The sequence below is a fragment of the Carcharhinus amblyrhynchos genome, chromosome 9, assembly GCF_965287045.1.
Source record: "Carcharhinus amblyrhynchos chromosome 9, sCarAmb.v2.hapA, whole genome shotgun sequence".
Lineage (NCBI taxonomy): Eukaryota > Metazoa > Chordata > Chondrichthyes > Carcharhiniformes > Carcharhinidae > Carcharhinus > Carcharhinus amblyrhynchos.
Window position 1 is genome coordinate 47,124,932 of NC_137332.1, and position 15,287 is coordinate 47,140,218.

The 15,287-nt window shown below is 39.5% G+C and overlaps 1 protein-coding gene across 1 annotated transcript in view; it reads left to right on the top strand.

Annotated features, from left to right (window-relative positions):
• negr1 (neuronal growth regulator 1) overlaps positions 1-15,287 on the top strand; it is a 518,020-nt gene that overhangs the window by 375,056 nt on the left and 127,677 nt on the right. Inside the window, exon 3 of the mRNA XM_080195565.1 lies at positions 9,517-9,642. Within this exon, the coding sequence (XP_080051691.1) occupies positions 9,517-9,642 (126 nt within the window). The remainder of the gene's footprint in view (positions 1-9,516; positions 9,643-15,287) is intronic.

The following is a 15,287-nucleotide window of genomic DNA, read 5'->3' on the forward strand; positions in this document are numbered from 1 at the left end:
CTGGGTGGGTAGGAACTCAGGTGGCCCAAGTTACTTTGCCTCCATCGTGCTATTTTTAACTTTAAGTGACACTTCGGGACAGGTTGTCTTATGAAGAAAGAGTGAGCAGGCTGGCACAAACTCTTTAAACTTTAATAGAATGAGAGCTGATTTTATTGAAACAGGCCAGAATTCTCCAGCTGGTCACATCTCGCTGCCACTCCAGCGAGAACGAGAATTTGGGCTCAGCCAAATTTCCATTCACTGCAGTGGCATGGGAGAATCCTGGCTGTGGGCGAGGTCAGAGAACCCAGCACATAATTTTGGAGAGGCTTGATAAGGTAGCTGCTGAGAGAATGATTTCTCCTAATCTAGAACTTGGGCCTCCCCGTTTAAGACTGAGAAAAGGAATTTGTTCTCTGAGAGGGTCATTAGAATTTGGTATTCTGCTGAGAGCAGTGCAGGCTGGGTAATTGAATAAATTCAAAGCTGAGTTAGACAGGAGTAAAATCAGTGGGATCCAAATTCACTTTGTAAATCAGGATCCAACAAAGCCATCAGACTCCGAAGACAATTTTAACTATAGTTTGAGTATGTCATAGTTTCCACACTGAGCAAAGGTCAAGTTGAAGTGATTTAAGAAGCTAAAGAGGCCTTCCAAATAACTTTTTTACATTACTTTATGGGATCTGGGGGGAGCAGGAGTGCCTTGACGTCTCCTGCATTGTACAACCACATTCATCAATATCTCATACAATCCCACTGCCCATGTCTACTTTAATCCCTTAGTTGGAGGTTGGTAACTGCTTCTCATCCACTTTCCACCCAGTTTGGTTGGGGAAAAATCCTGAACCTGTTGCAAATTAATGAAGCCTAGTAGTTAAAATTGCTCTGGCCTCATATTGTCACTGGAGGATAAGTAAGTGAGATATACTGAGAAGTCAATGTACACGCAACATTTTCTTTCTAATCATTTCACTCATGCTGAACTCTTGATACATGGTCTTGTCATCAAAGTGCGTCAGCACGAGGACTAGTTTATAAACCTTGTGAATCTTGCTTATTTAAGTACAATTTTATGCCTTTGATCATGTTTCAAAATTTATGTTAATGTTGCGAATATGTGAGCTTTCTAATTAGACTTGTGAATTATTGGCATGCTCATCTGGAAGCGACTGCCTTGAATTACCCTATTTCAAGTGGATTAATAAGTGTTAAAATCACAGATAATGAATGTTTCATGCAAGTGTTAAGTAGTTGTACATTAATGTTGCACGCATTATTTTCTAAACTGTAATTTTTTTTGCCTATCTTGTTTTGGTTTGGATTTGACTTTATTTTGACAGTTAAAAAAAATTCTTAAACAAAACATTAATAAAAATAATCAAGAACTGCAGAGAGAGTTTTATCAGAAAATATTCCAGTGATAAATGCAGCCTTGTTGCATCCACTGAGAATCACAGCCTACAAGGCAGTGAATTATAACTAGCTGACAAGATGTTGAAAAAGAATATTGTTTTAAACAAACCCATATTTCTGACAATTGATGGACAACTCTATGGTGGAAATTATGTTATGGGGAGAAAAAAATCAAGTGTTGCAGCTTGGCTATGTAAACTCTTGGGCTACTGAAATGAGTGGGTAGTGAAATTTGAAGTGTCAGTATCTTCACTCATAGCTTAAAAGGGAGAATTGACTCACCAAATTGACTAGGATTCAGAAGAGGAAAAGCAAAAAAGCCTTCACTGATTGCTATCTTCATGGGAAAACTGTTGAGCAGCTCACTATCCAATTATATTATGACACATGGTTAATTAGATTACTGATAATTAGTGGGCTTTTAAAAAAGAGAAAACAAAAACACCTGAAAGCTTGAAGTGAAGATTTCTGAGCTGCCGCTTGTAGCAGGTGTGCTTAGCGAAGCAGGTGCATGCTAATATTTTTTTGCGGCACGAACTGCCTGGTTTAATTCCACTCATCAACTCACCCCAAGACTTTAAAGTCATCTTTTACAACCAGGGACTTGCAAACTGCACTGCATACTCTGCCTGGTATTTTGGTCTTTTCCTGCAGGGTTCAGGTTCAGTATGCAGTTTGCGATCCCTGAACCAGTATGGGAGAAATGCAGGCATAGAGGTAGGCAGATAAGAAGGCTCTCTCAGCAACAGCAGCATGGCTCTTAACATTGTTTAATGGCCCCTTAAACCTTACCTGTCACCATTTCACTCCTCTCTACACAACTCCCTTCCCCATCATCCAGTGTTCCCCTTGATGCACTTTATTGGTATGCAATCTCAGCATCAATATCCTCACAGGTTGGCCAATTAACTTCCACATCACCCAGAATCTATGTGATTCACCCATTATGGGTAAGAAGTTCAGTTGGAGCTCTTCATCATGTTTCTCGACATTTTCTTCTTCACAGTTATAATTCTTTTCTTCCATGTTGTAAATTCTTTCTATAGATTGCAACTTGTGCCTCCTCTTGAAAGTCCCCAGATTCTTCTTCTGAATATTTTCTCACGGAAGCTGGTCTAACCCAACAAGCTCATGCAATATGATCCATTTTGCGACAATTCTTGCATTGACTATCATTGCTCTAGCATTCATCTGCTCAATTACCCATTAGCTTGTTGCTTCTTATGGGCAGTTCCCAACTTGTGGATCTTCATTCCTGCACCAAATTGTGAAGCCTCTTTAGCAGCCAGTTCCAACGACATTGTGATTTCTATTGCTGTCTTTAAAGTCAAAGCATGTTCAGTAAGCAATCTCCTTTGGATAGCCTCATTTTGGAGACCACAGACTAGACAATCTTGAATGGTATCTTCCAATGACTCTCAGACTTCACAGTGTTGTTTTAAGTTTGCCACAAATTTAGCAAAGCTTTCGTCTTCTACTTGATTCCATCAGTGGAACCTGAACTGTTGACTATCAGTGGATTTGGACAATAATGCTCTTCAAGAATCTTTGTCAAGTCATTGTGAGTTTTGGCTTCTGGCTTTGCTGGATAAAACAAATTCTGGAACAAATTAAAAGTTTTACATGCTACTGTACTGCAAAAGACAGGTACAAGCGCTTTGTTTGCAATTTTATTCGTTTGTACAAAGTACTGAAAAAGTTCTACATAGGAACTCCATGATTCATTTTCTTCATTGAAAAGGCCCATGGATCCTACTTGACCCTCATTTCTCTTGCAGGCACTAGAACTCAAGATTGTTTCATATATATTATATCATATGTAAGTTTTTATTGTCTTCCCAGTATTCCCCTTTTTACCCTGGAGACCGTTGACTTGATGTATATTTTTTCCTTTCACATGAGCCCAACCATCCAGCAAAGCATCTACTCTTTTCAAATATGCCAGATATTGCCTGATTGTTAAAAAAATGCTCTTTTAAAACTACACAGAGAGATCCTTTTCTTTCTCGTGTCTTCCTACACTGGCACTTCAATCTTTAATCCTGTTGTGGGGCAGTGTGGAAAGAAGACTGCGCAAGGAATAGCTCACAATGGCAGACAGAGGGGCAAGGTGATGGATGGATAAAATGAACAACGGAAGGCAGAGGGAAAACCAGAGGGAGAGAAGACCCTAACAAGACTGAATGAAAAGCTGACAAACAAAGGAGTCAACAGTTTTCCACATCGTTTTCTGGAAACAAATGGATAAAGATTCCAGTGGTGGTGTGTAAAGGTCCAAGTGGAGCATGGGCACCTCACAGGTAATGGACTTGGGGAGAGTGAATCAAGGAACAGACTTCTTCTTGAGGCTATTAGCCTTTTCCTTCAGGGCATCTGGACATCCTGCATGATCTGGTGAAGATCCGTGGGCTGGAGAGAGTCTTATGTGTGTGCTGCCAGTGTATTCATTCTGAAGAAGTCATAACATAAGATGCAAAACATTAACTCTGTTTCTGTCTCCACAGATACTTCCAGACCGGCTGAGTTTTTCCAGCATTTTCTGGTTTTAATTCTGATTTCCAGCTTCCAGAGTATTTTGCTTTTATCTTACCATGTCTCTCTGTGTTTGACCACGTATCTATCTGTGCAGTCATTTGAGTATCTGTTTATCATTTCAATCTGTGTAATAATGATTATTTAATACTTCTCAGGCACCTAGAATGTCGCTTCACCGGCATAAATGTGAAAGACCAGAAGAGAAAATGCTGGAAAATCTCTGCAGGTCTGGCAGCATCTGTAAGGAGAGAAAAGAGTTGATATTTCAAGTCCAGATGGCCCTTTGTTAAATGCAAAAGAGTTTGTTATCCACCTGTGAATTACACAAAATCTGCTGAGAAATACCAAATACAGCTAAATTCTCAGTAATTATTCTTTCCTAAACTATAAGCTCTGTAACTCAGTTGCAATCTTCCTACCACTGATCCAGTTGAAATGATCTAACTCAGCCAGGAACTGCCACTGAGATCTTTCTATTCTGATAGCTCAGATATGGAGACGCTACCTTTGACAATGGTTGGATATTTATACTTCAAAACATCAGATTTCATGACATCACAGCTCTAGACAACTCACAAAGCAAAGTAGAAACTAACAGGGATAATGTTTCCTTTGGGAAACTGAAAGGTTTGGATGAAATGCCAGATTTACACACCAACCAGAATTACTCTCCAGTGATTATAACTGAAAGTAAAATCAGATGAGATGCAAGACCTAATCCCTTTAAGTTAGGTTAGGTTAAAATTGCCAATACTGCTGATTGCGAAAACATTCATAAAGTTGAGGGAGTGTCAGCACTGCTACCTTCCTGTAGCTGTCTGATACAGACACCATGTTTAAACTCCACAAATATCCCCATACTCAATGATGAAGGAGCCCAGCACACCAATCCAAAAGATAAGGCTGAAGCGTTCACAGGAATCTTCAGCCGGAAGTGCTGAATAGATGATACATCTCGGCCTCCTCTGGAGGTCCCCAAAAGTGTTTTTGCTACCAAATAAACCTGTTGGACTTTAACTGGTGTTGTGAGACTTCTTACTGAGTTGTCCCCAGCATCACAGATGTAAGTCTTCAGCCAATTTGATTCTCTCCATATGATATCAAGAAATGGTTGGAGGTACAGGATACTGCAAAGGCTATGAACCCTGACAATATTCTAACAATAGCACTGAAGACATGCTCCAGAATTTCCCTAACTCCTAGCCAAGTTGTTCTAGTACAGCTACATCACTGACATCTACCGAGCAATGTGGAAGATTGCCCAGTATGTCCTGTACACAAGAAGCAGGACAAATCCGACCCAGGCAATTACTGCCCCATCAGTGTACTCTCAATGATCAGAAAGGTGAACTCCGGAGGTGAGTGACTGCCCTGACGAGATAGTATTTGACTGAGTGTGGCATCAAAGAGCTGTAACAAAACTGGAGTCAAGAGAAGTCAGGAAAACCCTCCTCTAGTTGGAGTCTTACGTAGCACAAGAATGATGATTGGAGGTCTATTTTCTCAGCTACAACACATCACTGTAGAAGTTCCTTCAGCTGCTTTGTCAATGACCTTCCATTCATATAAGGTCAGAAGTAGGAATGGTTGCAGATGATTGCACAATGTTCAGCACCATTTGTAACTCCTCAGGTACTGAAGCCGTCCATGTCCAAATGCAGAAAGACCTGACAATATCTAGGCTAGGGGTGTAAGTGACAGGTAATATACATGCCACATAAGTGCCACGCAATGACCATCTCTAACAAGGGGGAATTTAACCATTGCCCCTTGACTTAATGTCTGTGTTGATAGATGTGATCTTCGTGGAGATCCTCTACACTTTGAGCTGACAGTTTGTGGTGTTGGTGGTAGCCACGATGCGGAGATACTGGCATTGGACTGGGATAGGCTCAGTAAGAATTCTCACAACACCAGGTTAAAGTCCAACAGGTTTATTTGGAGTCACGAGCTTTCAGAGTGCTGTTTCTAAGGAGGAGCTCCTAAACAGCGCTCCGAAAGCTCGTGATTCCAAACAAACCAGTTGGACTTTAACTTGGCATTGTGAGACTTCTTACTGAGCCCACCCCAGTCCAGCATCTCCATATCATGTCTACAAACAGCAGCAGCTGAGTAAGTAGGTGAAATAAGAAGGAAAAATTAACCCAGTTCATTAATTTAAAACATGTTTGTCACTCCAAAGATTCTGCCAGATCTGCTGAGTATTTCCAACATAATCTGTTTTTGTATTAGATTTCGTATATCCACAGTTTATTTTGTAATTACAAAGCAGAGGTTCAATATAGGGAACAGGAAAAATGTTGAATTTTTAATCAAAGAGGAAATTACTAAAAATCTAGATAAAGAGAAATTAATTTGAGCTGCCAACACAGATTTTTGAAAGAAAGATTGGCTTGGCAACATAGTTCTTTGAAGACATGACAGATGTTATAGATGGGGAACCATAATGGATGTGTATGTGAACTTTTAAAAAGCTTTTGACAAGGTCTCACACAGGGAATTATTGAAGAAGATCAAGAGACATTGAATTAAGAGAAAGTTAGCAAATTGGATTAAAACTGGTTTGAAAAGATGAAACAGAGTTGAGGAGTTAAGGGCAATTTCTCAGAGCATGACGCTGCAACAAATGCAGAAATAATTCTGTTCTGATTTCAGAACTGGTTTCATCACCTTGATGTTGCAAAATTAAAAATAAACAGCTTGAAATATTGTATTTCTCCAATTTCCTTTTTGATATCTTCATTAACATTTCCCCCAATTTCCTTTAATTTTTATCATTTGAGTTTTACCTTTCAGATTGGTTGTAACTAAATCCAAATTTTTCTTTTTAATTCTTGGGTAATTGCATTTCCATTTTCCAGTGCTACCACTGTAATCCATTATTTGTTCCAACAGTTGGAGTTGCTTCATCTGAAATTCCCTCCAGTGAAACAGCAAGTCCAAAGTTTTATCTTCCAACCAGTCATGGATAAGAACCCTAGAAACTGTCACAGAAGGAACAGAACCAATCTTTAAAAACTGGAATACTCCTTCCAATTCCACTCTAGTGTTGAAGACAGTTGCCAGCTTCCACTTTGCCCCCTGCTAATAGTCTCTGCCTTCAACTTCCAGGATCTGCCTGAGGATAATAGCTCAAAATCTGATATCAATTCTTCAGTGCACTACCTAGTCATTTCAAACATCCCTTCTCAATTTAACATTTTTTTAAAGGAGACACGAGGCCATGTGAGCTTTGGGTCTAGCTGTTCTTGTGATTGCTAGGCGAGCATGTTTACTTAACAGTAATACTTTAACACATAACTATAAAATATAGAAGTGAAGAAAACGTGTACTTTTTTGTCAGAGAAATGGGTGTAGCAGCCATTGCCAGGTAATTTGCATTGACTAGGAGGTGGAAAGGGAAAGAGTATCTCAGGTCATTCAAAGTTTATGGCTTGAAGTCACGTTCTCAGCTACTTTGACAATTCAGCTGTTACACATGGCTTAAGAGCCCCTGCAGTAAGATGAAGAAAATTAACTAGGGTCGTTTCTCCTGATTGCTATCTAATGACTCCTAGAAGGTTATATGAGTGTGGATGTGAAGACACAGCTTGCTAACTCACTGAGACACATAGGTTGCCACATGCAGGATGTTTATTAGTGTAAGATGTTGGATGGTGCACAGCAATCATGAAAGTATCTCGGGGAAGAGGCATTACCATCAGGGGAGGAGTATGGAACAATAGCTTGGTCAAAGAAGGAGGAAGTAAATTGTGTAGTTTAATGCCAAACATGTGCTCTGGGACAAATTTGTAATGTTGTCACCCACTTCTATATAAGGGCAGCATGCTGGCACAATGGTTAGCACTGCCGTTGCACAGTGCCAGAAATCCGGGTTGGATTTATGGCTTGGTCACTGTCTGTGTGGGGTTTGCACATTCTCCCTGTGTCTGCGTGTGTTTCCTCCAGGTGCTCCAGTTTCCTCCCACAATCCAAAGGTGTGTGGGCTAGGTGGATTGACCATGCTAAATTGTCCCTTAATGTCAGAGGAATTAGCTATGGTAAATGTATGAGGTTGTGGGGATCGGGCCTGGGTAAGATTGTGGTCAGTGCAGATTTGATGGGCCAAATAGCCTCCTTGCGCACTGGAGGATTCTATGATTCTATGAATTCTGCAACTTTTCATGTTTGGTACAGAATCAGATCTAAATTAATCTCATTTTTCAGTTTCAGTACCTTTTTCTAAAATATAATGAGTGATTTTAACTGTCAACTGGTTTCCTTTGGCAAACTGCTAACGCCGACTAACTTCCTAACAGTCAATGCAATATGAAAGAGTGACAGTTTTAACTAGTGGATCCCATTAACCTGCCACTGATCTATTTCCCATCAAGAATTAGTCAGACGTGGGTGGGAGGATGTGCTGCTGGCCTCCCAAAAACCATGATGTGGAGATGCCGGCGTTGGACTGGGATAAACACAGTAAGAAGTCTCACAACACCAGGTTAAAGTCCAACAGGTTTATTTGTAGCGAATGCCACTAGCTTTCGGAACTAGCTGTTTCTTTGTCAGGTGGGTGACGAAGGAACAGCCAGTTCTGGAAGCTAGTGGCGTTTGCTAAAAATAAACCTGTTGGACTTTAACCTGGTGTTGTGAGACTTCTTACTCCCAAAAACTAGCCAGTTAGAGCTTCCTCCACGATTCTCAGGTAAGTGTAAAGAAGGGGGTGTTGTAATGACAATGATGAGAAAGTCTGGGGCAGGGGATGTCTAAACTTTTCATGTGAGCATAGAGGAGTGCTCCTGTTCCTGGCCATCACCACAACATTGGAAATTGCCCTACGCAAATAGAAGTTAAAATCACTATTGATTGTTATTAGACCGCAATTAACACATGTAAATTAGCAGCAGTCTATCATTGGTTGGGCATCTTCTATGAACATACAAATTAGGAGCAGGAATAGGCTATTTAGCCCTTTGTGCCAGCTCTGCCATTCAATAAGATCATGGCTGATTGTAGCCTCAATTCCACGTTTCGTTGCCTCCCTCCGATAACTTCTGACTCCTTTGTTACTTCAGAACGTCTGCCTTAAAAATATTCAATGACCCCGCCTCTGTTGGGGAGGAGAGTTCACAATCCTCTGAGAAAAAAAGATTTTTTCTCATCTCCAACTTAACTTGACCAAGGCTAGCTTAGGGGTTTATAAAAGAAGAGCGACATAATTGGGAGACCCCTTATTTCAATAAATATAATTCTAGTCTCTCCCTTACGTAGACATATCTAACTGTAACCAGGCACTTTGCCGGTAAGTAGCCCAGGGCATTTTAACTGCTCAATTGTTCTGTTTTCATCCAGTGAGTATTAAAATTCCCTCCATTATTTTCGTTGTGTATGAATTGCATTGCTTCTATTTGGGGAGTTTGGATCCAGAAGGTTTTGATTAAAAAGATTGCTCTAGGTTATTCGTATTTTGTGGAAAGCCTGATAAAAGTTTAATATTTATTGGCTGCTTAATCCAGTGCTTATCAGCTTCAGTTAAAATGTTTATAGGTTAATAACACAATAAATGTTATCTAACTATCTTCCCTCTCTGTTTTCTTTTAGTTCCTCCAAAAATTATTGACATCTCTACTGGCTCTGTCGTGAATGAATTCAGCAATGTCACTCTTTTTTGTCTAGCAAGTGGAAAACCAGAGCCCACCATCACTTGGAAGCACATATCCCCATCAGGTAAGAGAAGCTTAATATATCCTTTAGTTAAATGTATTCTTCAATTAAAATCTGTCATCATTAGTTAATACCGAATATAATTAGTTACAACTAGGAGGTACTTATTTCTTTGCCAATATGGAAGGTCAAATTTTGTAGTCTATTAGGCTAATAGAGAAATTGTTAATAAGATGCATTTTCCTTTAATTCAGGTCAACCTTTCAGACTCCATCAATACAGTTCTGGGTTTAACATAATCTGTTACCCTTTGGGGATTTAAACCATTGAGTGTACAGCTATTGCTCATTTAGTCCTCCTAATAGGTTACTTTAAAAAATTGTATGCTAAATGATAACGTGCTAAATGCAAATCACTTTTCCATAAGAAAACATGCAGTAGAGGCAGATTATGTTCCTGCCCTGTAATCTTTATATTAAAAATTTATTGGCTGCTTGAACCGAACTTCAACCTCTTTAACTTGTTCTACTTACCTCCCATGCACCACTTCTCACCTTCTGATCACCTCCTGATCCTCCATCTTGCCACTTGTCTCTCCTGCTCCCTCTTCCAAACCCTTATTTCTTCCCACTTGCTGCCTTGCTCACTACCCTGTGAGGAGAGGGGTGGAAAGAGTGAGAAGTAAGTGAAAGATGTGGCAAATGGGGCAAGGAGCCAGAAGAGAGCAATTGGTGAGTGGGAGATGGAAGTGACGGTAAGTTTTAAAAACATGACAGCACGTGCAGTATCAACATGGTTCTTGGCACATGCAAGTAACCTCTCTAAAATGAAATGGAAGCAGCTCTAGTCAGTAACTTTCCTAATTTACAAACCACACTAAAATAAAAATATGCTACAAGAGTACACTTTAACCGGGGGATACCTGCGTATACAATTATACAACAGGGCTCTATATTGTATTTGGTTACTGACTGCCCATTATCCCAAATTTTCCAATCACGATGGCCCATCTGGGCTAGGGGGAGGTGGTGGCATAGTGGACTTGTAATGCAGAAACCCAAAGTAATGTACCAGGGTCCCAGGTTCAAATCCCACCACTGCAGATGGTGAAATTTAAGTTCAATAAAAATCTGGAATTGAAAGTCTAAAGATGACCAGGAAACCATTGCCATTGTTGTGAAAACCCATCTAGTTCACAAATGTTCTTTAGGGAAGGAAATCTGCCATCATCACCTGGTCTGACCTACATGTGACTCCAGATCCACGGTGATGTTGTTGACTCATAATTGCCCCTTCAAGGACAATTCTTTCTACCAATAAGAACACTTCTTTTCAAGCTGAATGATAACACAGAATTAATTCTTCCAGATAAATTATATCTTTGAACAGATGCACACATTGCTTTACTATGAGCTTTAGAAGTTTCATGACCAGCAAGATATCTTCCAACATTTCTCCAGTTAAAGTACCTATTGATGAATGCCTATTTCCATTTACTAGGGTAAGGGAATAATTTTGCAATACAATATTGCAAACATAACAGTAGACTGCCTCAGAGTTTTCCAAAAGAACTCAACCAAATTCTACTTCCTGTAATCCCATTTCTTTCCATCTGCAGAAAATGGTGCTTATGAAGGCTCCTAATTGGCTTTCAGCCTGCAACCTCAAACCCTTCTCTCAAATTTTCCATAATTGCCAGCTTTCTGGTTTATTGATTGCAAATTACTCTATCATACCCAGGGAAACAGGTGTTGGCTATAAGGCGATATCTTCTGGGTAGCTTTCTTAACTTACTTCAACAGAAGAATCAACAATGTCTCATAGCCTCATTGTCATTTTAGAGATCACTTCTTGTTTAACAGTTTCAGACAATGTGCGATGGATTGGCAAATCTAAGTCATCTAATAATTCACCCATTTTATGGATGAGGATGAATGTGCAGTTTGTGCATTGTTAAATACTTTGAACTTTTAAACTAAAATGAAAACTGTCTTTTTGCCTCGCTTTGCCCTCTTGCCTTGCCTTGCCTTCAGTTTTTTGTGTTTTTGACAGCCTGATTAATGTCGCCCCATATCACATAAGCAACTGACCTTGATTTTAGACAGCTACAGAAATGTTTGAAAGAGTAGGCATTATTTTTGCACAGTCAATCCCACATTTTTATCAGGATCAAGCTTTGCAAAAATTAATCATTTAACTATGAAGCTGTGATTCAAATGAACTGGATTTCAAACAACAGTCACTCACAATGATGAGACAGAATACAGAAAAGAGATAGAAAATCTGGTGAACTGGTGTGACGATAATAATCTCTCCCTCCATGTCAACAAATGAAGGAGATAGCCATCGACTTCTGGAAGTGTATGGAGAACATGCCCCTGTCTACATTGATGGGGACAAAGTAGAAATGGTTGAGAGCTTCAAGTTTTTAGGTGTCCTGATCATCAGCCACCTGTCCTGATCCCCCCCATACGGATGCTATAGTTAAGAAATCCCATTAATGCCTCTACTTGCTCAGAAGACTAAGAAAATTTGACATGTCAGCTATGACTTTCACCAGCTTTTACAGATGCATCATAGAAAGCATTCCTTTTGGTTATATCACAGCTTGAAATGGCTCTTGCTCTGTCCAAGACTGCAAGAAACTACAAAGAATCGTGAACAAAGCCCAGTCCATCATTCAAACCAGCCTCCCACCCACTGACACTGTCAACACTTCCAGCTGCCTGGGAAAAGCAGCCAGCATAATTAAGCACCCCATGTACCCAGACATTCTCTTGTCCACCTTCTTCCATTGGGAAAAAGATTCAGAGGTCGGAGGACACGCACCAACTGACTCAAAAACCATTTCTTTCCTGTTGCCATCAGACTTTTGAATGAACCTACCTCGCTTTAAATTGATCTTTCTCTATACCCTAGCTGTTACACTACATTCTGCACTTTCTCCTTCTCTATATACAGTATACTTTGTATAGCAAGCAAGAAACAATACTGATCATTGTATACCAATACATGTGACAATAAAAGATCAAATCAAATGAGAATCTACTTTTCTCCCGCCCACTTCCTTCACAAACTCTCCTTCTCTGCAAGTCTGCAACCTAATCTGCTTGCACACTTGCACACTCTCCTCCACCGATACCTTCACAATTTTCCACCCCCCCTCCCAACTCCATCCTCTGGATCCACCTTATTGAATCTTCCACTGTGCTAAATACCTCGATTTGATCATCTCTAATCTTTCTAAATTCGAAGGCATACAAGTCAAATTTATGCAACCTGGCCTCATAATTTAAGTAAAAAGTCTCACAATGCCAGGTTAAAGTCCAACAGGTTTATTTGGTAGTACAAGCCACCAGCTTTCAGAGCACTGCCCCTTCATCAGGTGAGTCCACCTCAAAATTAAACCCATTCCAGATGTGATATCCTGGTGAATTGGCACAATAATCTTTCCTTCTGTATAGTGCCCAAAGCTGAACACAGATGGAGCCTGGCCAATGCTCCGTCCAACTGAATTATAATTTCCTCCCTTTTCCAACCCTCGAGATAAAGGTCAACTTTACATTCACCTTTTTGATTGCTTCACGTACCTTTTCTGTAACTCTCAGAGATTTGTGAATGTGGAAATCCAAATCTTTTTATATCTTCACAAATTCTAGTCTCTCACCACTGAGAAAATACTCCAATTTTATTTTTTAGATTCTGAGAATATTCTCACATTACCCCACATCGAATTCCATCTATCAGAGTTTTGTTAAATCTGCTTTCTCTTTGTGATTTCTTACATCCATTTCTATAGTTCTCCTAACCGTGCTTATTACAGATATTGGCTTTAAAATGTTACAGAATTGTAAAGGGCCTGTCTAATGCAGAATTTATATACTGGCCAGAATCCTCCGGTCCATCTCCACTACCAGCGACACTGGAGAATTTGGCGCTCAGCAATACTCCATTCACTATAGTGAAACCAGAGGATTCCAGCCATGGGCTAGTTCTGAGAATTCCGGCAAAAATCTCAAAATTCTCTTAGAATTTAGAATTATTGAGTTAGTTTTAAGTTATTATTTTGGTGTGAAAGTTATTGACCTAGAGAGGGAGAGATTTTTATTAGGTATCAAGGGATTATAGAACAAAGGTAAGCAAATTAATTTGGGATAGAGATCAACTATGCTCTAACTGAATGCAGACTCAAAGACATGAATACCCTCTACTTGGCCCTATGTTCCCAAATGTGTGCTAAATGAACTAACCTCAGCTGGGTCAATAGTGGGCTACAAATGATTCATTGTCAGTGAGAGGGGAAAAACAGCTCTTGATTGCTAGAAAGTAGATCTCTGAAGATTAGCAAAACAGCATCAGGTTCATCCTTGATGCTTTCTGCCTGATTAACCTGTCTGCTGTACTTACTGCCTGGGCTCACATGGAGGACACAATGCTTTAAGGTGAGTGACCTGAGAAACCCAGACCAGCGAGGGTCTGTGCTTTCATTAAAAAAGGAAAGGAAGTTTGTTTTAAAAGAAACAAATTCCTCAAGTGAATTCAACTGTTCTTGAGCTGTTCCAAAATATCCTATGATAGAATCATGGTTTTAGAGGATTTGAAGCCTATATATTGCTGTCAATTTAAACTAGATCAACACTTCAATTAAAATAGCAGACAGAGAGATGGTTGTTTTATGCACTGTTGCCACAAAGCACATGGCTGCGTAACAATCAAGCATTCCTATGCACTGTGCGTGAAGACAGTCCCTTTAAGATGCTGCCTGTGTGTGGCTGCGCAAAATAATCTAATGAGTTGGCACATTTAAATAAACCACCCGTGGATTACAGAAAATTGCACCAAATCTTTATAAGTTAATATGGTCAATAATAATTCCTCATTAAAGAACAATAGAAACATCAGTACAGAAAGAGGTCATTCAGTTCTTCTTGTTTGTGTCAGTCATAGCTCCACGTTGGCCTGTCATATTCCTGCCTATCCTTATCCCTCAATACATTCCCTCTTTAAATATTTATATAATCCTGTCTTTGATGCCTTGATTGTCTCAATTTAAAAAGCATGTTGCTTATCAACACACCTTAATGTGAAAAGTTATTTTAATCTTCCGCTTGATGTTTCAGTTCTAATTCTAAATTTATTATCCCTTGCTACTGATTCTCCGCGTAGTGGAAGTAGTGCAGTACTTATCCTAACAAAAGTTGGAATATTTCTGTTGGATCCTCTTAGCCTCTCTGCTCCAGTTAATAAACACAGATTAGTCACTCATCATAATTATATTCTCTCATTCCTGGTATTATCTTAATAAGTCTAGACAACCACTTTTGTATGACTAGCTCAATGGCAACACTGTGAACAGTGCTCCAGCAGTAATCTACCCAGTTGTACTAATTCATTATTGCGTCCCTTATTTTCTAGACAATGCCCTGATATATTAAACAAAGAAAATAATTTACTACGTTATGGCTTCATCCACCTGCACCAAGGTTAATAAATGATTTATTTCAATATTAATGATTACAAGTTGCAATTTATATAATTACTAAATGGATCACACAGTACAGAGACTGAATTAGTCACTGTATATGTTAGCAGATAATTTATATAAAAACAATTAATCCCATTGATTGTTGAACTGATGTTCATTCCCATGTAAAACATTTCCTATGGAAAATAATTATCAAAGTACAATGGCCTTACATGTTTTAAGA